Raw genomic sequence first — 24,626 nt, forward strand, 5'->3', positions numbered from 1 at the left:
TTCACGTTCCCCCCCCCCCATACTTTATTCCAATCACCTTAAAATTAAGCTGTCTTGTATTAGAAATAAAGAGCACCTCCAAACTTCTCGGGAAGGTAATTCCAGAATTTGGGACCAAGTCCAGTGATGGTGACTAGGCTGGAATAGAGTGAGTTCTGGTGGAACAACGGAAACAACTGAAGGGAAGAACAGCTCTAACTGCATTACCTATAGGCAATAGTAATTGGGAAGACCTCCGAATATGTGAGTGACTGTATTAGAGCAATCCGTGCAATCAGCTCCAGGTTGCTGAGAGGTCGCAGATGAGGGCATAAAGCAGGGGTTCTCCACCTTCACTAGGCGAGGTGGGAATCCCTGGTGTAGAGGGTGGCATGGTAGCATAGTAGTTAGCATAATGCTTTACTGCACCAGCCACCGGGATTCAATTCCTGCCGCTGTCTGTAAGGAGTTTTCACGCTCTCCTAATGACCTCGTCTGGTTGTTCTGGTTTCTTCTCACATTCCAAAGACATACAGTTAAGGTTAGCAAGTTGTGGACATGCTCTGTTGGCAATACTTGCAGGCTGCCTCCAGTACATCCCTGGAGTATGTTGGTCGTTGATGCAAACAATGCATTTCACTGTATGATTCGATGGACATATGACAAATAAAGCTAATCTTCTCTTTCTGATGAAGGGTGTTGGCCCAAAACATCGACTGTTTATTCCTCTCCTGATGAGTTCCTCTGGCATTTTGTATGTGTTTGTCTGGACTTGCAGCATCTGAAGAATCTCTTGCTTTCATTTTGTTACCTTTAACTAGCTAACCACAATTTCAAGGTCATATGTCCTGACAGCCACATCGCTCTCTCCACAAGTCAATGACGAAATTCACTGTCTGCTTCTAACACTAGAGCAGAACTTGGCCAAAGGAAGAAGGGTATCTAATCAGGACCTCAAACTGGCACAGAATTGGCAGGAAGGAAAGCAGACACAAGAGAATCTGCAGGTGCTGGAAATCCAGAACAACACACGTACAAAATGCTGGAGGAACTCAGCAGGTCAGGCAGCATCTATGGAGGGGAATAAACAGTCAACAGTCTTACGGCTCCCAGGACATATGACATTGAAATTGTGGTTGACCAGTTAAAGATAACATTATAAATACACCAGATTCTGCAGATGCTGGAAATCCAAAGCAACACACACACAATGCTGGAGGAACTCAGCAGGTCAGGCAGCATCAGAGAAAAATAAATGTAACATTAGCATGCATTTTAAGAGGACTCAAACATGAGAATAAGGATGTTCTGCAGAGGCTTTATAAGGCGCTGGTATGACAACATTTGGAATATTGTAAGCAATTTTCGGAGTGGAATTAACCCCCCCCCCCCACCTCCCAATCCCAAGCGAGCTCCTTGAAAGGACCAAAAGGTGTGAGAGGCCAGCATTTAGTGTTTGCACTCACAGATGGTGGCTCTTACCTTTCTCTGAAGTAGGCTGTCCAAGTCCACTGCCGCTGCAGGAAAAAACAAGAGACCTTTATTCCTCAACAGCTCAGAGTATGAAAACAGAGAAAATTCTACAAGTTCATGGAGTCATAGATCAATATAGCACAGATAGAGGCCCTTCGGCCCAACCAGTCCATGCTGACCACAGTGTAGAGCCAGCTAATTTCAATTTCCTGCATTTAGTCTATATCCCTCTAAACCTCTAAATGACACTCAGCATCAGTTAAGTGCTTCTTAAATAGTACTTGCCTCAACCACTCCCTTGAGCAGCTCATTCCATATACTCATCACCCTCCCTGTGAAATAGTTGTCCCTCAGAGCCTTTTAAATCTTTCCCTTCTCACTGTAAACCTATGGCCCCTGGTTTGAATCCCCCCCTACCCTGGAGAAAGATGTTGCTACTTACCTTATCCATGCCTCTGATAATTTTAAACACTTCCATAAAGTCACCCCTCATTCTCCTAGGTACTTTCCAAGGAATAAAAATCCAGCCTGGTCAACCCCTCCCTATAACTCAGGCTCTCAAGTCCTGGTAAAATTCACGTAACTCTTCCTAATTTTTTTTTAAATTTATTTATAGATGCAGCACAGTAAAAGGCCCCTCCTGCCCAACAAGCCCATGTCACCCAATTACACCCATGACACCAATACTAGCGCCTTTGGAATGTGGAAGAAATCCGGAGCACCTGGATGAAACACGCGTGGCCACCGGAAAAACAATCAAACTCCTTACACCCAGGCCACTGACACTGTAATAGTGTTACACTAATCATTATGTTACTGTGACACCCCGTGAGTGCAAAATTCCCTTGCACCCTTTCCAGTTTGGTTATGATCATCTCCTGCAGGTTGTACAAAGTGCTTTATGGCCAATTGAGTGACTTTAGGAATCAGAATATGGTCCATCCCTGACTCTTCCATTGTAGGATCTCTCTAGCTCCATCTCAGGAGATAAGCTAGCTACAGACATCCACTAAAACCAACAGACTCCAACAGAATTCCTGACAATACCTCCCCCCACCCTGCCTCCTGTAATGGCTCTGTTCAATTCTCCCAATTTCTCCATCTCCACTGCATTTACTCCACTCTGCAGAGAGCGTTCTGACTGGCTGCATCACCATCCGGGACGGAGGGGCTACCGCACAGGGTTGGAAGAAGATGCAGAGGGCTGAAAACTCAGCCAGCTCCATCACAGGCACTAGCCTCCCTGACATCAAGGACACCTTCAAAAGGTGGTGCCTCAGAAAGGCAGCATCGGTCCCTAAGGACCCCGCCATCACAGGGTCTTCTCATTGCTCCATCAGGGAGGAGGCACAGGAACATGAAGGTGCACACTCAATGTTTTAGGAACAGCTTCTTCCCCTCCACTATCAGATTTCTGAATGGCCCATGAACCCATGATGCCTACTTCACCCTTGTGCTCTCGTCTTGCATTACTTATCTATTTCTTACTGTAACCTATAGCTTTTTTTTATGTCTTGCAATGCACTGGTGCCACAAAGCAGCAAGCTTCACGACATAAAGTATGTCAGTGTTAAACCTGATTCTGAGTGTCGATAGGTAGTTGTGGGACAACGCAGATAGAAGACTAGACGAGTACAGCACAGGAACCGGCCCTTCAGCTCATAATGTCTGTGCCACACCCAATGCCAAATTAAACTAAATCTCTCTGCCTGCACATGATCCATACCCCTCCAATTCCTGTATACTCACGTGTCTAACTAAAAGCCTCTATCGCATTCGCTTCCGCCTCCACTCCTGGCGGTCCATCCCAGGCCCCCACAACCTGTATAAGAAAAAGCTTGCACCACACATCTCCATTAGACATTCCCTCTCTTACCCTAAATCCATGCCCTCTGGTACTTACTGTTTTACCATGGGAAAATGATTCTGACTGCTCACCCTATCTATGCCTCTCAGAATTTTATAAACTTTATCAGGTCTCCCTTCAGCCTCTCCTGCTCCAGAGAAAACAACCCATGTCTGTCCAACCTCTCCTTGTGGCCCGCACCCTCCCATCCAGGTGGTTCCTGGTAACACGAGGAGGACTGCAGATGCTGGAAACCTGCAGCAACACCCGGTCCTGATTATGTGTCTTGACTCGAAACATCTACTGTCTTCATCTCTCTGTGGATGCTGCCTGACCTGTTGAGTTCCTCCAGCACCTTGTGTGCATTGTTCTCGATTTCCAGCATCTGCAGTCCTCCTTCAGGAGTCCGATAATAGCTGATTAGAACCTGTTTTTGCACCCGGTAGAACGCGCTTTCTGGCTTTTGTGTCTTTTCTCCAATGGGAGTGGGGAGAAGAGGGAATGTCTGGGGTGGGTGGGGCCTTCGAACATGCTGGCTGTTTTACTGAAGTGTAGAGAGTCTGTGGATGGGAGGCTGGTTCCTGTGATGTGCTGAGCTGTGTCCATAACTCTCTGCAGTTTCCCGTGGTCACAGACAGAGCAGTTACCACGCTAAGCCGTGATGCATCCAGATACGATGCTTTCTGTGGTGCATCGACAGAAATTGGTACGGTCACCGGGGACATGCTGGAATTGATTAGAGCCCCCAGGAAGTAAGTACAGGCACTGGCGAGCTCTCTTGTCTGTGGTGTTGGGCCAGGACCATGGTTGATTTATTATCCCTCTCAACCCCATTCTCCTGCCTTCTCCTTGTAACTTTTGATACACTTACTAATCAAATACCTATCAACCTCTGCTTTAAATATCCCCAATGACAGCCCCCAGTGTACTACACAGAATCACCACGCTCTGGCTAAAGAAATTCCTCCACATCTCTGTTTGAAAGGCACATCCTTGCATTCTGTAGCTGTGCCCTCTGGTGCTAGGTTCTCCCACTGCTGGAAACACCCTCTGCCTGGGATTGAAACCCCACTTCAAACTAAGTCGTTGCCCCCTTCTCTCTATACTGGCTTTCTTGCCTCCTCACCCTCAGTCCTGATGGGGGGGGTTCAACCTGAAACATCGATAACTGCTTTCCTCCCACAAACGCTGCTCTGCCCATCCAGTTTCTTCAGCAGATTGTTAAATATTCATGAACCGTTCAGAAATCTGATGACGGAGGGGAAGGAGCTGACTGAGTCACAGACTGTGGGTCCTGTACCTCCCTCCCCAGTGCGAGTAACGAGGAGAGGCCATGTTCCAGCTGGTGAGGGTCTCTTGTGACAGATGCCACCTTGCTCAGGAAGGCCGATTGGTCAGTCTGGACTGATTGGACTGGGCAGCCTTTTCTGTGGTGGAGCACCAAGGTCAATCGGATGTCTGGAAGTTAATGCCTGGAGCCTGGGGCCCATCCTGGAGCTAGTGGACTGTCGATGCGTGTATGTGGGAGGAACAGGGCTAGTTTTGTCATTGTTGCTCTGTTGCTTGTTGTGGTCCTGTTGTATTGTTCTGTGTGGTTCTGCTGAGCAGCGTGGGAATGCTGTGTTGGCACCGGAATATGTGACGATGCCGGTGGGCTGTGCCCTGCACATCCCTAGGTTGTGTTGAATGTTAGCGCAAACAAAATATTTCATTTAATGTTTTGATGTACAAGAGATCAACAAACATGAATCCTTGGACTAACTCAAACCATGCATCCACTGTACACGTGATGGCTGCCACAATAGTGTTAGCGCAACGCTGTTACAGCTCGGGGTGGAGGTCAATTCCAGCCCGTTCTGCAGGAGTTTCTGTATAATCTCCCCCGTGGAATGAATGGGTTTTCCCTGAGTGCTCTGGTGTCCTCCCACAGTCCAAAGACGTACCAGGTAGGATAACTGGTCATTGTAAGTTGTCCTGTCATTAGGTTGGGGTTAATCGGGGTTGGGGGGGGGGGCGGCATGGCACAAAGTGCCAGAAGGTCTCCTCCGTGTTGTATCGTCAAATAAACAAACAATATCAGAATCTTCCAACAGCCAAAGCCAACCAAGAGAGATCCCTAAGAGACCAGCACTCAAAGATTGATGCAAAGTTTGTGGAACTGATTCAGGAAGTATTCCTCCCATTTGAACTGAGAACAGGTGTAGGGTCGTTGGCTCTGACGGACTGAGTCACCAGGAGTAATTTTGTCACAAACTCTCTCTGTCTCTGTGACAGCAATAACCACATACGCACTTCACAGAAGTGTAAGCAGCGTGCCGAAGAGAATGGTACAAACCCACGCAGGTTTAATTTTAGTTGAGAGGTTGTGTGGGAGAAAGCGCAGAGTACGTCAAATGTGACCCAAGCAGGGAGGCCCTCACTGGAAGATCAGGGCATCGAACAATCAAGCCTCACAGTTATAGCAACACCCTGCAGTCAGGCAGTTCCCGTGCTGTTGTCACCTGGGAAACGTGGCAGACAAGGCTGCACACAGCAAGGTTCAAGATTCAAGTTTACCTATCGGATGTACACCAAAACACACTGTGAAATCTGCTGCTGGCACTAACAACCAACACAGTCGAGGATGTGCTGAGGGCAGCCTGCAAATGTCAGCGCACATTCCAGCACCAAGTGTCGCCACACGTTCCAACACCAACGTAGCACGCCCACGATGCTCGGCAGAACAAACAGGCCCTCCCGGCCCAGCAGGCCCACGCCACCCAACTGCACCCAGGTGACCCGTTAACCTACTAATCTGGCCCTGGGGATTTATCCGCCTTTAATCCCTTCAATTTACCTAACACCACTTCCCTACTAACATATATTTCCCTCAGTTCCTCCATCTCACTGGACCCTCTGTCCCCTACTATTTCCGTAAGATTATTTATGTCCTCCTTAGTGAAGACAGAACCAAAGTAATTATTCAATTGGACTGCCATGTCCTTGCTCCCCATAATCAATTCACCTGTTTCTGTCTGTAGGGGACCTACATTTGTCTTAACCGATCTTTTTCTTTTCACATATCTATAAAAGCTTTTACAGTCAGTGTTTATGTTCCCTGCCAGTTTTCTCTCATAATCTTTCATAATCCACTTTGGTAGCAAAAACAGCAAAACAGATTATTATCTGAATGGTGGCCGATTAGGAAAAGGGGAGGGGCAACGAGACCTGGGTGTCATTATACACCAATCATTGAAAGTGGGCATGCAGGTACAGCAGGCGGTGAAAAAGGCGAATGGTATGCTGGCATTCAAAGCAAGAGGATTCAAGCACAGGAGCAGGGAGGTACTACTGCAGTTGTACAAGGCCTTGGTGAGACCACACCTGGAGTATTGTGTGCAGTTTTGGTCCCCTAATCTGAGGAAAGACATTCTTGCCAGAGGGAGTACAAAGAAGGTTCACCAGATTGATTCCTGGGATGGCAGGACTTTCATATGATGAAAGACTGGATGAACTAGGCTTATACTCGTTGGAATTTAGAAGATTGAGGGGGGATCTGATTGAAACGTATAAAATCCTAAAGGGATTGGACAGGCTAGATGCAGGAAGATTGTTCCCGATGTTGGGGAAGTCCAGAACGAGGGTCACAGTTTGAGGATAAAGGTGAAGCCTTTTAGGACCGAGATTAGGAAAAACTTCTTCACACAGAGAGTGGTGAATCTGTGGAATTCTCTGCCACAGTAAACAGTTGAGGCCAGTTCATTGGCTATATTTAAGAGGGAGTTAGATATGGCCCTTGTGGCTAAAGGGATCAGGGGGTATGGAGGGAAGGCAGGTACGGGGTTCTGAGTTGGATGATCAGCCATGATCATACTGAATGGCGGTGCAGGTTTGAAGAGCCGAATGGCCTACTCCTGCACCTATTTTCTATGTTTCTATTAAACGCACACGCCTTTAGGGATGTGCGAGGAAACCGGAGGACCCGGAGGAAACCTCCTAACCCGTGGGGTGGGCGTACAAGCTCCTTACAGACGGCGACAGGAATTGACCTCAGGTCACTAGAGTTGTGAAGCGTTACACTAACAGCTACAGTCCCAGCATTAACATTTCTAATTTGTCACGCAGATAAACAATTCGCCCCCTTTTTGAACAGCTTCTTTATTTATTTTTCATACACACCCGTTTCTTTTTGTAACTTATAGTATTTTTTCTGTATTGCACCGCATAGCTGCCACAGAACAACACATTTCACGTCGCGTGCCAGGATAGTAAACCCGATGCTGGTTCTGGATGTGGAGGTACAAGGCATGGTTAGTAAGCATGCCGATAGTACGAAAACAGGTGATGTTGCAGACAGTGTAGAAGTTTTAGGGGGAGTTTGATCAGTGGGGTACATATGTGAGCTAAGGATTGGAAAATGGCTTTCAATCCAGATAAATATGAGGGATGCACGAAGGGAGATCACACCAGGGTAGGACTTATACAGTGAGTAGTAGGGCCCTGCGGAGTGTTGTGGAACAGAGGGACCCAGAAGTGCAAATACATAATTCACTGGAAGTGGCACCTCAGGCAGACTGGGCGGTGAAGACAGTGTTAAACACGCTGGCCTTCGTCAGTCAGGGCACTAAGCACAGCAGCTGTGAATTACGTTGCTGTTATGTACAGTATAAAAAATATTCGCAAAGAGGCACTTTGAGTATCATGTGCAGCTTTGGTCACCCTGAGATAGGAAGGATGTCGATAACCTGGAAAGAGTGCAGAAAAGGTTTGCCAGGATGTTGACTAGACTTGGGGGCCTGAGTTACAAGGAGAGGTTATGTAGGCTAGGAATCAGGTTAATATACGAGGAGCATTTGATGACTCTGGGCCTGTTCTCACTGGGGTTTAGAAGAATGAGGGGTGTCTGATTGAAACCTATCATATACAGAAAGGCCTATCTTGAGTGGACATGGAGAAGAAACTTCCTATAGTGGGGGAGTCCAGGATCAAACAGCACAGTCTCAAAATAGGATGTTCCTTTAGAACGGAGATAAGGAAGGATTTCTTCACCAGGGGATGGTGAATCTCCAGAATTCAGTGCCATAGATAGCTGTGGAGGCCAAATCATTGGGCATATTTAAAGCAGAGTTTGATAGGTTCCTAATTAGTGAGGGTGTCAAAGGTTATGGGTGGAAACAGGTGAATGGAGTAGAGAGGGAAAATAAATCAGCCATGATTGAATGGTGAAGCAGACTCAATGGGCCAAATGACCTAATTCTGTCCTACAGACTTTATTCCCTGGAACATGAGAGTATGAAGGATGACCAGATAAAGGTGTACAAGATCATGAATGGTGTGGACAGGCTGTGGCTTGTTTCTGCTGCTGTTTGTTTGTTGCTTGTTGTGGGCATGTCATGTTGGTGCTGGAATGTGTGTGACATTTGCAGACTGCCCCCAGCACATCCCTAGGCTGTGTTGGTTGTTAATGGAATTAGGCATCTCACTGGATACTTTCAAGTACATGTGACAAATAAATCTAATTCGGAATCTGTATTTCTAAATGAAAAACTTGAGTCTTGAATCCCTCCCCATCATCAGTGGTATCTACACAAGGTACTGTCTCACTAAGGCAACATTGATCATCAAAGACCCCCACCATCCAGGCCATGCTCTCTTCAAACAGCAACCATCATACAGAAACCTGAAGTCCCACACCTCCAAGTTCAAGGACAGCTACTTTCCTGCAACCATTCAGTTCTTGAACCAACTGGCACAACCATAATCACTACTGTTTAACGACACTCTGACCACTTTGCACTAAATTGGACTTAGCGCTCCCTTCGGATGAACAGGACCTGGTGGCATCGAGATTCATCGTCACCGAGGAGGACGTTAGAAGGGCCTTCCTGAAGATAAATCCAAGGAAGGTGACGGGCCCAGATGGCGTCCCAGGATGGTTTCTCCGGGCTTGTGCAAGCGAGCTAGCTGGAGTGTTTGCTGACATCTTCAACTGCTCCTTACTTCAGTCTAAAATCCCCTCGTGTTTTAAGAAGGCAACGATAATCCCAGTGCCGAAGAAGAGCAAGGTGGCATGCCTGAATGACTATTGACCTGTGGCTCTGACATCAATTGCTATGAAGTGCTTCGAGAGATTGGTTATGGCACACATCAACCACAGCCTACTGGTCAACCTCGACGCTTTGCAATTCGCCTACCGGAGCAACAGGTCAACGGCAGATGCCATCTCTCTGGCCCTACATTCCTCCTTAGAACACCTGGAGAATAAAGATGCATACGTAAGGCTCCTTTTCATTGACTACAGCTCTGCCTTTAATACCATCATTCCAAATAAACTGATTCCTAAGCTCTGGAACCTGGGCCTTAGCACTCAGATCTGCAGCTGGATCTTCAACTTCCTCACGGACAGGACCCAGGCTGTAAAAATAGGGGACAAGCTCTCCTCTACAATCACTCTGAGCGCCGGTGCCCCACACGGCTGTGTACTCAGCCCCCTGCTGTACTCACTGTACACCCATGATTGTGTAGCCAAGTTTCCATCAAACTCAATATATAAGTTTGCTGATGACACAACAATTGTAGGCCGCATGTCGGGTAATGATGAGTTTGAGTACAGAGAGGAAATTAAGAACCTGGTGGCATAGTGCGAAGACAATAACCTATCCCTCAACCTCAGCAAGAAGAAGGAATTGGTTGTTGACTTCAGAAGGAGTAGCGGACCACACGATCCAATTTACATCAGAGGTGCGCAAGTGGAACAGGTCAAAAGCTTTAAGTTCCTCGGGGTCAATATCACAAATGACCTGACTTGGTCCAACCAAGCAGAGTTCACTGCCAAGAAGGCCCACCAGCGCCTTTACTTCCTGAGAAAGCTGAAGAAATTTGGCCTGTCTCCTAAAACCCTCACTAATTTTTATAGATGCACCTTAGAAAGCATTCTTCTAGGGTGCATCACAACCTGGTATGGAAGTTGTCCTGTCCAAGACCGAAAGAAGCTGCAGAAGATTATGAACACAGCGCAGCACATCACACAAACCAATCTTCCGTCCTTGGACTCACTTTACACCGCACGCTGTCGGAGCAGTGCTGCCAGGATAATCAAGGACACAACCCACCCAGCCAACACACTTTTCATCCCTCTTCCTTCCGGGAGAAGGTTCAGGAGCTTGAAGACTCATACGGCCAGATATGGAGATATGGGAACAGCTTCTTTCCAACTGTGATAAGACTGCTGAACAGATCCTGACCCGGATCTGGGCCGTATCCTCCAAATATCCGGACCTGCCTCTCGGTTTTTTTGCACTACCTTACTTTCCATTTTTCTATTAACTATTTATGATTTATAATTTAAATTTTTAATATTTACTAATTTTAACTATTTTTAATATTTAATATTTGTAATCCAGGGAGTGTGAAGCGCAGAATCAAATATCGCTGTGATGATTGTACGTTCTAGTACCAATTGTTTGGTGACAATAAAGTATAAAGTATATATTTTTGTTTTAGTTGTCTTCTTTCTTGTAAAATTTAAACATAAATTGTACGCAATTTATGTTTTCCTTGTGACCTGCTGCTTATCTGATGCTCTGAGCCTGTGATGCTGGTGAAGTAAGTTTTTCATTGCACCCGTGCACAGAAGGACTTGTGCATCTGACAATAAACTTGACTTTAAATTTAAGGCTCCTTCTATATTGTCCCATCACACACTCCCAGAGTCAGACACACAATGAAGCTCCCTCTACACCATCCCATCGCACACTCCTGGGGTCAGACACAGAGAGAAGCTCCCTCTACACCATCCCATCACACACTCCCAGGGTCAGACACAGAGTGAAGCTCAGTCTACACTGTCCCATCACATACTCTCAGGGTCAGACAGAGTGAAGCTCCCCCCACACTATCCCATCACACACTCCCAGGGTGCCCGGCTTCTATCAGGACCTACTGAGAGTCTGGAACATGGTTGCCTCAGGCCGGGAATCCCCTCCTCTGGCAGAGGGCGGGGTCCTGGCCGACCCTTGCCCTGTCTCAACGGATGTCAGTGCGGCTCAGGTGTGTGGAACGACTCGGGCTGAGCTGCTCGTCGGGCCCAGGCCCCGCAGCCTTACCCGAGAGACGAATCCACACAACTTGAGCCGTCTTTCATCAACACCCACAATCCCATTCAGGGATGCAGGCAGGAGGTACCTTTACGGGCTGCTGCTCCACACCCTCCACTTCCTAGCATTTGTCCACCGTCCCGACACGCCATGGCAGTCGGTCTCTCCACCTGGAGGTGAGGGTGAGGGGAGTCCCCAATGGAAGTCCCTCTGCAAGGGAGTCCTTCCCATGCACCTTGGGGATCTCGGCTGGAGGGTGCTGCATAAAGCGGTGCCCTGCAATAAGTTCTTTAGTTTGTACATGGATCTCCCAGCCGCGTGTCACTTCTGCGGGCTGGAGGATACCGTGTACCATATGTACGTGGAGTGTGTGAGGTTGCAGCCCCTTTTCGCGTATTTGCGTGGGCTGCTTCTCGCCTTCTGGTTGCATTTCAGTCCCACCCTATTCATATATGGTCATCCAGTTAGAGGGGGGCACAGAGGGATGAGGATGTCCTTGTCAACTTGCTCCTGGGGTTGGCGAAAATTGCCATCCATGGCTCCTGGAAAAGGGTGGCAGGAGGTTCTCCCCGGGCGGACTGCCTGGCTATGTTTAGGGGGTACGTTCATGCCCGGGTGAACATTGAAAAGGAATACACACAGTCCACGGCGACCGTAGAGGTGTTCCGGGACCGTTGGGCTCCGCGGGGTGTAAATGCCATCATTGATGAGGATGGCAATATATTGGTTTAACATGTATTGTCTGTTTGTAGTGTAGTAAATGTGTTAGTCACTGGTTTTGTAAATATTGTATAGCACCGACATTTGTAATAAAGAATTTTGTAGTTAAAAAAAAAAAAAAAGGGTCAGACAGAGTGAAGCTCCCCCTACACTGTCCCATCACACACTCCCGGGGTCAGACACAGAGAGGAGCTGTGCTGACTGAGCTGGGAGAAATCGAGGCAAAACTACTGGATAAAGTTCGTGGAATACTTTGGAGGTGGCTCTAAAAGTCTCTTGAACAATCGAGTGAGTGACGGCGCTGGTGAAGAAACTCGGTGTGCAGTTTTACTGCCGGTTTGGGCTGGGTTTGTTGGCGGCTGCTAACTGCATAGCTCCCAGCTGCGGCCGCTGGCAACTCGCCAGGAAGCCGGTTCGCTCCAAAACCGGAGGCAAACGCCGTCGTTCCCCCCCATTGACAGCGGGGTAACGTTCCTCCTCCATTGTTTTTCCTGATTTTCGTCCGGTGTTGGTGCCGAAGCATCTGGAAGGACGTTTCGGCCTCTCCCGGCCTGGGTCTCTGCAAGTCCGACGGAGCCTTTCCTGGCGTCGAGCCAGCGAGGAACTGTCGACTGCAAACTTTCCCAGCCAGTTATTCGACTCGTTCCAGGACTTCTAACCGGCACCGCTGTAGGATTCTCGGACTGGAAAGAGCGCCAGCATGCCGGACCGGTCTCCAGGGAGTCGCGGGCCTTCGGGGAGTTACGCAAGGGCGGCTGCCTCCCCGGCCTCGGACAATGCCCTTTTTCGGTCGGTGAAGGTGGAACGTGGGGTGCAATGTATTTTGCGCCCTGGAATGACACTAGAAAAGTGTACGGAGGCAATGGAGGACCTTGTTGGGAAAGGTGGTATTCTGGCCACCGAGAAGGAGTTTTATCTGGTGAATGAAGAGCTAGTGCACCGGGCCCTAAGCAGGGGAGTCACGGTAGACAACATCTTTTTACCTATGGAGCTGGTGACGGCCCCCACGCAACGTATCGTGCTTAGGCATGTTAAGCCTTTCATTCCAAATGAGGACTTGCTACCCCCACTGGCCCGTTTAGGGCAAGTAAGGTCGGAGATCACTGCCATCCGACACAAATTTAAGAGACGCACCCTCCGCACCGTAATCTCTTTCCGGCGTCAGGTATTCATGCAGCTGGAAAGGGAGGACGATGTTGAGGGCCGGTTTACTGTCCGGCATGAGGGAGTGGATTATCAGGTGTACTGGAGCTCCGAGCGCCCGCGGTGCCATGCGTGCAGGGGGGTGGGGCACTTTCGGAGGGACTGTCCTGCCGGCCGGAACCCGAGGGAGCCCATTTCGGGCACCAGTGCCCCAGCTACCTCTGCCCCTGATCCTACTCCTGCACGTGCATCTGCGCCTGCATCTGACCCTGCCCCCGCCCGTAATCCTGCCCCAGCCCCTCACCCTGCCCCTGCCCCTACCCCTACCTCTACTCCTACGGTTGGGTCGGTCCCTGCTCCTCTCCCTGTGGTTCGGGTGGGGGACGGGGTGGAGTCTGTGCGGAGTAAGAAGGCAAAGGGGAAATCCAAACACAGTAAGAAGCGGGCCTTTGAGGCTGCAGAGCTCACGCCCATTTCGCCTGAAGTGGAGCGTGGGGCTCGGGGAGGTGCGCTAGCAGACGGGGCGATGGAAACAGAGAGCGCCGCCCCATCGGTGAAGCCTGCACCTGTGTGCTCCTCCGGTGTGAAGAGGAGAAGGGAACGTTCCCGCAAGAGGGCAGGGGATGTAGATGCGGAGGAGTCCCAGGAAGGGGTGGGAATCCGGGTAGGGGTTGGTTCTAAACCTGAGTCCCCAGATGTAGCCACCAGTCCTGGGGAAGATGGTGTGGTTGTGCAAATAGCTTGTGATAGCCCTGTTTGCACCAATGAGGCAGCCCTGGAGGCCTCCACCCAGGACCTACAAGTCAGCGCCTCTCTGGAGGCCAGTGTACCGAATAATGTAAGAGGAGACGAGACAAGGCGCTCTCATTCTCAGCACCAGGCTGCTTGTGAATCCCTTGGACCAAAGGTGCCGGGTTCCCCTCTATGCCTGCCCCCTGGGGAGGGCGTTTTTCTGTGCACGTCGACCCCAGCAATTAATGACTTGCAGGGAGTCCCTGGGGATTGTCCCTCCACTGTCGCAAATGTGGATGAGGCTGATGCGACGGTGGAGCGGGCAGGTAAGAGCGAGGTGCCCGCTGCGCGGTATGGGTCACAAGCGCAGCCATCTTTTGGAACATGCGGGGAGGCCGATGGGGATTCTGTCTGCAGTGACGGGTTGGAGGGGGACTCTTTCGATAGTGAAATAATGGACATCCTCACCCCTCCTGAGAAGTCCCCTTTGATACCTGTAGAGGAAATTAAGCATTTTATTCTTACCTCTGAGGGTGCCAAGCACCGGCCTCAACTAGCCTCGCTACGCTGGCCCAGCATGCCGAGGCTGGTGAGGTCCCTGCGAGTCATCCTCGGACGAAAGGGAAAGGGAAAGAGGAATGCGGTGGCGGGGAACGACAGACGGCAACTAAAATCTTTCCTAGATGACCTAGTAAGGGACATTAGAGGGAGAAGCAGCCTCGCTCCTACGGGGGATGGTGGGTCACAGGGTGTCGCTGGTACCGCTCGAGCCCGGAAGGCAAAAAGTATCCTTGCTTTCTTTCCGGACAGTGTGGTGGAGGGCGCCTCCGCTCTCACCGAAATGGGCACAGCTGCTGAGACCTAGTGTGCTCCCGCCATGAAGCTTACCATAGCTAGTCTCAACGTAAACGGCAGCAGGGGTCCTCTTCGCAGGCATAACAATCTCTCAGCCCTCAGGGATGGGCGGTATATGGTGAGTTTCCTGCAGGAAACCCATACCATCCCTGGGGACGAGTCTGCTTGGCTCCTGGAGTGGCGGGGCGGGGTCTACATGAGTCACCTCAGCTCCATTTCTAGCGGGGTGGCGATCCTGTTGGCCCCGACCTTCCAGCCAGTAATTGAAAGAGTCCAGGACGTTGTGCCCGGCCGTCTGCTCCACCTGGTTGTGCGCCTGGATGGCGTACCATTGCATTTTATCAATGTGTATGCTCCCAGGCGCGGTGTGATGCAGACGCACCTATTCTGCCAGCTGTCCACCCTGCTGAGCTCCATCGATCCTGGGGATTGCGTCATCCTCGGGGGAGATTTCAATTGTACCCTCGAGGCGGAGGACCGTTCGGGCCTCCAACGCGACCCAGCATCGGCAAAAAAGTTAAAGGAGCTAGTCGGCTCCTTTGACTTGGTGGACAGCTGGCGGAATCTTCACCCCAACTCTAGCGCCTTCTCGAGATGGTCTAGAGAAGGAGGTTCCAGGATAGACCGCATTTACATCTCTCGGGCCTACGTCTCCCGCGTGTCGGCGTCCTCCATGCAGCCGGTGTCGTGCTCGGATCATCACCTTGTGTGGATGGAATTTATTCCACTACACCCTCGGGTGGGATCCGGGTATTGGCATTTTAACAACCGGCTGCTGGAGGACAGCCGATTCCGGGATTCGTTCCGAGCTTTCTGGGTCTCCTGGAAGGAGAGGCGAAGAGATTTCTGCTCCCTACGGCTATGGTGGGATGTGGGCAAAGCCCACATCCGGTTTCTATGTCGGGAGTACACTAGGGGGTCGACAAAGAGGCGGAGCTCTGAGGTTGAGCGGCTTGAGAGAGCGTTGCTTGACCTGGAGTCCCGCCTCGGTCCGACCGCTGGAGACCAACAGCTGTGGCAGGAATACCAGGAGAAGAAGGACGCACTAAGGAACCTGCAGCTTCAGCAGTCCCGAGGTGCGTACGTGAGGTCACGGATCCAAATGCTGCAGGATTTGGACCGTGGCTCACCCTTCTTCTACTCGTTGGAAAGGTGGCGGGGAGTTCAAAAGCAGCTAGTGGAGCTGCTGGCTGCCGATGGCTCCTCCATCACGGACCCTGATGGAATTAACAACGAGGTCCGTTCATTCTATCGGTCCTTATTCTCGCCTGATCCGTCAAATGCGGAGGCGTGTAATGAGGTCTGGGAGGATTTGCCGAAGGTCAGCCCAGAGGACGCAGTGCGTCTGGATGCCCCCCTGACTCGGGAGGAGCTGTCCACTGCCCTTCGGCAACTCCGGAGGGGCAAGTCCCCTGGTTTGGATGGACTGAGTGTTGAGTTTTATCAGGCTTTCTGGGATGTCCTGGGGGATGATTACAGCCTTGTCCTAGGGGAGAGCCTAGCCACTGGAGAAATGCCCCTCTCATGGCGGAGAGCTGTTGTGGTCCTACTGCCCAAGAAGGGAGACCTCCGCCTGCTAAAGAACTGGCGGCCGGTCTCCCTCTTGTGCGTGGACTACAAGATCTTCGCCCGGGCAATGGCCAACCGTCTGGGTTCGGTAATTGGACAGGTGGTCCATCCTGACCAATCTTATACAGTCCCGGGCCGCTCCATCCAGGACAATGTCCACCTAGTACGGGACCTGATCCACCTACTCCAGGAGACTGGGACCCCGGCAGCGTTTCTTTCTCTTGACCAGGAGAAGGCTTTTGACCGGGTGGACCACAGTTTCCTGGTGGGCACCCTGCAGGCTTTTGGGCTCGGACCACACTTTGTGGCCCGAGTTCGGCTCCTGTACTCTGCCGCAGAGTGCCTAGTTAAAATTAATGGATCATTGACAGGACCTATCCACTTCCGAAGAGGAGTGCGTCAAGGGTGCCCCATGTCCGGTCAACTGTATGCGATCTGTGTCGAGCCATTCCTCGGCCTTCTTCGGCGAAGGCTGACAGGTCTGGTTCTGCGCGAACCGGACATGGGGGTCGTCCTCTCGGCCTACGCCGATGACGTACTCCTCATGATGACAGACCCCTGTGACCTGCGGAGGATGCGCGAGTGCCAAGATGTTTTCTCGGCGGCATCCTCCGCCAGGATCAACTGGGCGAAATGTTCCGGACTCTTAGTAGGCCAGTGGCAGGTGGACTCCCTGCCGGAGGAGATGAGAGCTTTTGAGTGGAGCACCAGACGTCTTCTCTATCTGGGAGTCTACCTGAGTCCTTCTGGGGAGACCTGGCTGGCGAACTGGCAGGACCTGGAGACAAAGGTCATGGCCCGGCTAGGGCGCTGGTCAGGCCTTCTCAGGGTGCTTTCCTATCAAGGCAGGGTGGTGGTCATAAACCAGCTGGTGGCCTCCATGTTGTGGTACCGGATGGTCACCTTGGCCCCCCCTGCCCCTTTTGTCGCAAGAATGCAGAGGAAGCTAGTGGACTTCTTCTGGGGAAACAGGAAGCACTGGGTCTCTGCAGCGGTTCTGAGTCTCCCAGAAGGAGAGGGCGGACAGTCGCTGGTGTGTGTACGCACACGACTGGCGGCTCTCCGCCTCAGGACGCTGCAGAGATTCCTGTACGCCGAGCACCCTCCCAGGTGGCACGTGTTGGCGACTTTCTTCCTCCGGAGGGGCTGCTGTCTTGCCGAAGATATGCAGCTACCACCGGCGGGCGTCAGCCGTGCTGCTTTGCAGAGGCTGCCCGGCTTCTATCAGGACCTACTGAGAGTCTGGAACATGGTTGCCTCAGGCCGGGAATCCCCTCCTCTGGCAGAGGGCGGGGTCCTGGCCGACCCTTGCCCTGTCTCAACGGATGTCAGTGCGGCTCAGGTGTGTGGAACGACTCGGGCTGAGCTGCTCGTCGGGCCCAGGCCCCGCAGCCTTACCCGAGAGACGAATCCACACAACTTGAGCCGTCTTTCATCAACACCCACAATCCCATTTAGGGATGCAGGCAGGAGGTACCTTTATGGGCTGCTGCTCCACACCCTCCACTTCCTAGCATTTGTCCACCGTCCCGACACGCCATGGCGGTCGGTCTTTCCACCTGGAGGTGAGGGGGGTCCCCAGTGGAAGTCCCTCTACAAGGGAGTCCTTCCCATGCACCTTGGGGATCTCGGCTGGAGGGTGCTGCATAAAGCGGTGCCCTGCAATAAGTTCTTTAGTTTGTACACGGATCTCCCAGCCGCGTGTCACTTCTGCGGGCTGGAGGAGACCGTGTACCATATGTACGTGGAGTGTGTGAGGCTGCAGCCCCTTTTCGCGTATTTGCGTGGGCTGCTTCTCGCCTTCTGGTTGCATTTCAGTCCCACCCTATTCATATATGGTCATCCAGTAAGGAGGGGGGCACAGAGGGATGAGGATGTCCTTGTCAACTTGCTCCTGGGGCTGGCGAAAATTGCCATCCGTGGCTCCTGGAAAAGGGTGGCAGGAGGTTCTCCCCGGGCGGACTGCCTGGCTATGTTTAGGGGGTATGTTCGAGCCCGGGTGAACATTGAAAAGGAATACGCACAGTCCACGGCGACCGTCGAGATGTTCCGGGACCGTTGGGCTCCGCGGGGTGTAAATGCCATCATTGATGAGGATGGTAATATATTGGTTTAACATGTATTGTCTGTTTGTAGTGTAGTAAATGTGTTATTCACTGGGTTTGTAAATATTGTATGGCACCGACATTTGTAATAAAGAATTTTGTTTAAAAAAAAAAAAAAAGGGGTCAGACACAGAGTGAAGCTCCCTCCACACTGTCTCATCACACACTCCCAGGGTCAGACACAGAGAGGAGCTCCCTCTACACTATCCCATCACACACTCCCAGGGTCAGACACAGAGTGAAGCTCCCTCCACACTGTCCCATCACACACTCCCGGGGTCAGACACAGAGTGAATCTCCCTCCACACTGTCCCATCACACACTCCCGGGGTCAGACACAGAGTGAAGCTCCCTCCACACTGTCCCATCACACACTCCCAGGGTCAGACACAGAGTGAAGCTCCCTCTACACCGTCCCATCACACACTCCCGGGGTCAGACAGAGTGAAGCTCCCCCTACACTGTCCCATCACACACTCCCGGGGTCAGACACAGAGTGAAGCTCCCTCCACACTGTCCCATCACACACTCCCAGGGTCAGACACAGAGAGGAGCTCCCTCTACACCATCCCATCACACACTCCCAGGGTCAGACACAGAGTGGAGATGTGCTGACTGAGCTGGGAGAAATCGAGGCAAAACTACTGGATAAAGTTTGTGGAATACTTTGGAGGTGGCTCTAAAAGTCTCTTGGACAACTGAGTGAGTGACGGTGCTGGTGTGGAAACTCGGTGTGGAGTTTTACTGCCGGTTTGGGCTGGGTTTGTTGGCGGCTGCTAACTGTGTAGCTCCCAGCTGCGGCCGCTGGCAACTCGCCAGGAAGCCGGTTCGCTCCAAAACTGGAGGCAAACGCCGTCGTTCCCCCCATTGACATCGGGGCAACGTTCCTCCTCCTTTATCTTCCTGATTTTCGTCCGGTGTCGGAGCCGGAGCATCTGAAAAGACGTTTCGATCTCTCCCGGCCTGGGTTTCTGCAAGTCCGACGCAGCCTTTCCTGGCGCCGAGCCAGCGAGGAACTGTCGACTGCAAACTTCTCCGGCCAGTTATTTGATTCGCTCCAGGACCTCTAACCGGCACCGCTGTAAAATTCGCGGACTGGAAACAGTGCCAGCATGCCGGACCGGTCTCCAGGGAGTCGCGGGCCTTCGGGAAGTTACGCAAGGGCGGCTGCCTCCCCGGCCTCGGACAACGCCCTGTTTCGGTCGGTGAAGATGGAACGCGGGGTGCAATGTATTTTGCGCCCTGGAATAACACTAGAAAAGTGTGCGGAGGCCATGGAGGACCTTGTGGGGAAAGGCGGCATTTTGGCCACTGAAAAGGAGTTCGGAAAGGTGGTGTTTTATCTGGCGAATGAAGAGCTAGTGCACCGAAGAGCAGGGGAGTCACGGTAGACAACATCTTTTTACCGATGGAGCTGGTGACGGCCTCCACGCAACGTATCGTGCTTGGGCATGTTAAGCCTTTCATTCCGAATGAGGACCTGCTTCGCCAACTGGCAAGTTTAGGGCAAGTTAGGTCGGAGATCACTGTCATCCGACACAAATTTAAGAGACGCACCCTCCGCACCGTAATCTCCTTCCGGCGTCAGGTATTCATGCAGCTGGAAAGGGAGGACGATGTTGAGGGCCGGTTTACTGTCCGGCACGAGGGAGTAGATTATCAGGTGTACTGGAGCTCCGAGCGCCCACGGTGCCATGCGTGCAGGGAGGTGGGGCACTTTCAGAGGGACTGTCCTACCACCCGGAACCCGAGGGAGCCCACATCGGGCACCAGTGCCCCAGCTACCTCTGCCCCTGATCCTACTCCTGCGCGTGCGTCTGCGCCTGCATCTGACCCTGCCCCCGCCCCTGATCCTGCCCCGGCCCCTCACCCTGCCCCTACCCCTGTCCCTACTCCTCTCCCTGTGGTTCAGGTGGGGGACGGGGCGGAGTCTGTGCGGAGTAATAAGGCAAAGAAGAAATCCAAACACCCTAAGAAGTCGGCCTCTGAGGCCGCAGAGCTCACGCCCATTTGCCCTGAAGTGGAGCGTGGGGCTCGGGGAGGTGCGCAAGCAGACAGGGTGATGGAAACAGAGAGCACCGCCCCATCGGTGAAGCCTGCACCTGTGTGCTCCTCCGGTGTGAAGAGGAGAAGGGAACGTTCCCGCAAGAGGGCAGGGGATGTAGATGCGGGGGAGTCCCAGGAAGAGGTGGGAGACCGGGCGGATGTTAGTTCGAAACCTGAGTCTCCAGATGTAGCCACCAGTCCTGGGGTAGCTGGTGTGGTTGTGCAAAAAGCTTGTGACAGCCCTGTTTGCACAAATGAGGCAGCTCTGGAGGCCTCCACCCAGGACTTACCAGTCAGTGCCTCCCTGGAGGCAAGCGAACTGAATAATGTAAGAGGAGACGAGACAAAGCTCTCTCACTCTCAGCACCAGGCTGCTTGTGAATTCCTTGGACCAAAGGTGCCGGGTTCCCCTTTATACCTGCCCCCTGGGGAGGACGATATTCTATGCACGTCGACCCCAGCAATAAATGGCTTGCAGGGAGTCCCTGGGGATTGTCCCTCCACTGTCGCAAATGTGGATGAGGCTGATGCGACGGTGGAGCGGGCAGGTAAGAGCGAGGTGCCCGCTGCGCGGTATGGGTCACAAGCGCAGCCATCTTTTGGAACATGCGGGGAGGCCGATGGGGATTCTGTCTGCAGTGACGGGTTGGAGGGGGACTCTTTCGATAGTGAAACAATGGACATCCTCACCCCTCCTGAGAAATCCCCATTGATACCTGTAGAGGAAATTAAGCATTTTATTCTCACCTCTGAGGGTGCCAAGCACCGGCCTCAACTGGCCTCGCTTCGCTGGCCCAGCATGCCGAGGCTGGTGAGGTCCCTGAGAGTCATCCTCAGACGGAAGGGAAAGGGAAAGAGGAATGCGGTGGCGGGGAACGACAGACGGCAACTAAAATCTTTCCTAGATGACCTAGTAAGGGACATCAGAGGGAGAAGCAGCCTCGCTCCAATGGGGGATGGTGGGTCACAGGGTGTTGCTGGTACCGCTCGAGCCCGGAAGGCAAAAAGTATCCTTGCTTTCTTTCGGGACAGTGTGGTGGAGGGCGCCTCCGCTCTCACCGGAATGGGCACAGCTGCTGAGACCAAGTGTACTCCCGACATGAAGCTAACCATAGCTAGTCTCAATGTAAACGGCAGCAGGGGTCCTCTTTGCAGGCATAACAATCTCTCAGCCCTCAGGGATGGGCGGTATACGGTGAGTTTCCTGCAGGAAACCCATACCATCCCTGGGGACGAGTCTGCTTGGCTCCTGGAGTGGCGGGGCGGGGTCTACATGAGTCACCTCAGCTCCATTTCTAGCGGGGTGGCGATCCTGTTGGCCCCGACCTTCCAGCCAGTAATTGAAAGGGTCCAAGACGTTGTGCCCGGCCGTCTGCTCCACCTGGCTGTGTGCCTGGATGGTGTACCATTGCATTTTATCAATGTGTATGCTCCCAGGCGCAGTGTGATGCAGACGCGCCTATTCCATCAGCTGTCCACCCTGCTGAGCTCCATCGATCCTGGGGATTGCGTCATCCTCGGGGGAGATTTCAATTGTACCCTCGAGGCGGAGGACCGCTCGGGCCTCCAACGCGACCCAGCATCAGCAAAAAAGTTAAAGGAGCTAGTCGGCTCCTTTGACTTGGTGGACAGCTGGCGGAATTTTCACCCCAACTCTAGCGCCTTCTCGAGAAGGTCTAGAGAAGGAGGTTCCAGGATAGACCGCATGTACATCTCTCGGGCCTACGTCTCCCGCATGTCAGCGTCCTCCATGCGGCCGGTGTCGTGCTCGGATGATCACCTTGTGTGGATGGAATTTATTCCACTACACCCTCGGGTGGGATCCGGGTATTGGCATTTTAACAACCAGCTGCTGGAGGACAGCCGATTCCGGGATTCGTTCCGAGTGTTCTGGGTCTCCTGGAAGGAGAGGCGGAGACAGTTCTGCTCCCTACGGCTATGGTGGGATGTGGGCAAAGCCCACATCCGGTTTTTATGTCGGGGGTATACTAGGGGGTCAACAAAGAGGCGGGGCTCTGAGGTTGAGCGGCTTGAGAGAGCGTTGCTTGACCTGGATTCCCGCCTCGGTCCGACCGCTGGAGACCAGCAGCTGTGGCAGGAATACCAGGAGAAGAAAGACGCACTAAGGAACCTGCAGCTCCAGCAGTCCCGAGGTGCGTACGTGAGGTCACGGATCCAAATGCTGCAGGATTTGGACCGTGGCTCACCCTTCTTCTACTCATTGGAGAGGTGGCAGGGAGTTCAAAAGCAGCTAGTGGAGCTGCTGGCTGCTGATGGCTCCTCCATCACGGACCCTGATGGAATTAGCAACGAAGTCCGTTCTTTCTATCGGTCCTTATTCTCGCCTGATCCGTCAAATGCGGAGGCCTGTAGTGAGGTCTGGAAGGATTTGCCTAAGGTCAGCCCGAGGACGCAGTGCGTCTGGACGCCCCCCTGACTCGGGAGGAGCTGTCCACTGCCCTTTGGCAACTCCGGAGGGGCAAGTCCCCTGGCTTGGATGGACTGAGTGTTGAGTTTTATCAGGCTTTTTGGGATGTCCTGGTGAATGATTACAGCCTTGTCCTAGGGGAGAGCCTAGCCACCGGAGAAATGCTCCTCTCATGGCGAAGAGCTGTTGTGGTCCTACTGCCCAAGAAGGGAGACCTCCGCCTGCTAAAGAACTGGCGGCCGGTCTCCCTCTTGTGCGCGGACTACAAGATCTTCGCCCGGGCAATGGCCAACCGTCTGGGTTCGGTAATTGGACAGGTGGTCCATCCTGACCAATCTTACACAGTCCCGGGCCGCTCCATCCAGGATAATGTCCACTTAGTACGGGATCTGATCCACCTACTCCAGGAGACTGGGACCCCGGCAGCGTTTCTTTCTCTTGACCAGGAGAAGGCGTTTGACCGGGTGGACCACAGTTTCCTGGTGGGAACCCTGCAGGCTTTTGGGCTCGGACCACACTTTGTGGCCCGAGTTCAGCTCCTGTACTCTGCCGCAGAGTGCCTAGTTAAGATTAACGGATCATTGACAAGACCTATTCCCTTCCGAAGAGGAGTGTGTCAAGGGTGCCCCATGTCCGGTCAACTGTATGCGATCTGTGTCGAGCCATTCCTCAGCCTTCTTCGGCGAAGGCTGACAGGTCTGGTTCTGCGCGAACCGGACATGGGGGTCGTCCTCTCGGCCTACGCCGATGACGTACTCCTCATGATGACAGACCCCTGTGACCTGCGGAGGATGCGCGAGTGCCAAGATGTTTTCTCGGCGGCATCCTCCGCCAGGATCAATTGGGCGAAATGTTCCGGACTCTTAGTAGGCCAGTGGCAGGTGGACTCCCTGCCGGAGGAGGTGAGAGCTTTTGAGTGGCGCACCAGATGCCTTCTCTATCTGGGAGTCTACCTGAGTCCTTCTGGGGAGACCTGGCTGGCGAACTGGCAGGACCTGGAGACAAAGGTCATGGCCCGGCTAGGGCGCTGGTCAGGCCTTCTCAGGGTGCTTTCCTATCAAGGCAGGGTGGTGGTCATAAACCAGCTGGTGGCCTCCATGTTGTGGTACCGGATGGTCACCTTGGCCCCCCCCCCGCCCCTTTTGTCGCGAGATTGCAGAGGAAGCTAGTGGACTTCTTCTGGGGTAACAGGAAACACTGGGTCTCTGCAGCGGTTCTGAGTCTCCCAGTAGGAGAGGGCGGACAGTCGCTGGTGTGTGTACGCACACGGCTGGTGGTTCTCCACCTCAGGACTCTGCAGAGATTCCTGTACGCCGAGCACCCTCCCAGGTGGCACGTGTTGGCGACTTTCTTCCTCCAGAGGGGCTGCTGCCTTCACGAAGATATGCAGCTGCCTCCGGCAGGTGTCAGCCGTGCTGCTTTGCAGAGGCTGCCCGGCTTCTATCAGGACCTACTGAGAGTCTGGAACATGGTTGCCTCAGGCCGGGAATCCCCTCCTCTGGCAGAGGGCGGGGTCCTGGCCGACCCTTGCCCTGCCTCAACGGATGTCGGTGCGGCTCAGGTGTGTGGATCGACTCAAGCTGAGCTGCTCGTCGGGCCCAGGTCCCGCAGCCTTACGCAAGAGACGGATCTACACAACTTGAGCCGTCTTCCAT

The 24,626-nt window shown here is 52.6% G+C and overlaps 1 protein-coding gene across 2 annotated transcripts in view; it reads right to left on the minus strand.

The window, feature by feature from the left end:
- ptprna (protein tyrosine phosphatase receptor type Na) overlaps window positions 1-24,626 on the minus strand; it is a 271,076-nt gene that overhangs the window by 146,477 nt on the left and 99,973 nt on the right. For both annotated transcript variants that reach the window (XM_072260998.1, XM_072260997.1), the window contains exon 7: window positions 1,462-1,496. In XM_072260998.1, coding sequence (XP_072117099.1) covers window positions 1,462-1,496 — 35 coding nt within the window. The remainder of the gene's footprint in view (window positions 1-1,461; window positions 1,497-24,626) is intronic.

This window comes from Mobula birostris, chromosome 6 (assembly GCF_030028105.1).
Source record: "Mobula birostris isolate sMobBir1 chromosome 6, sMobBir1.hap1, whole genome shotgun sequence".
Classification (NCBI taxonomy): domain Eukaryota; kingdom Metazoa; phylum Chordata; class Chondrichthyes; order Myliobatiformes; family Myliobatidae; genus Mobula; species Mobula birostris.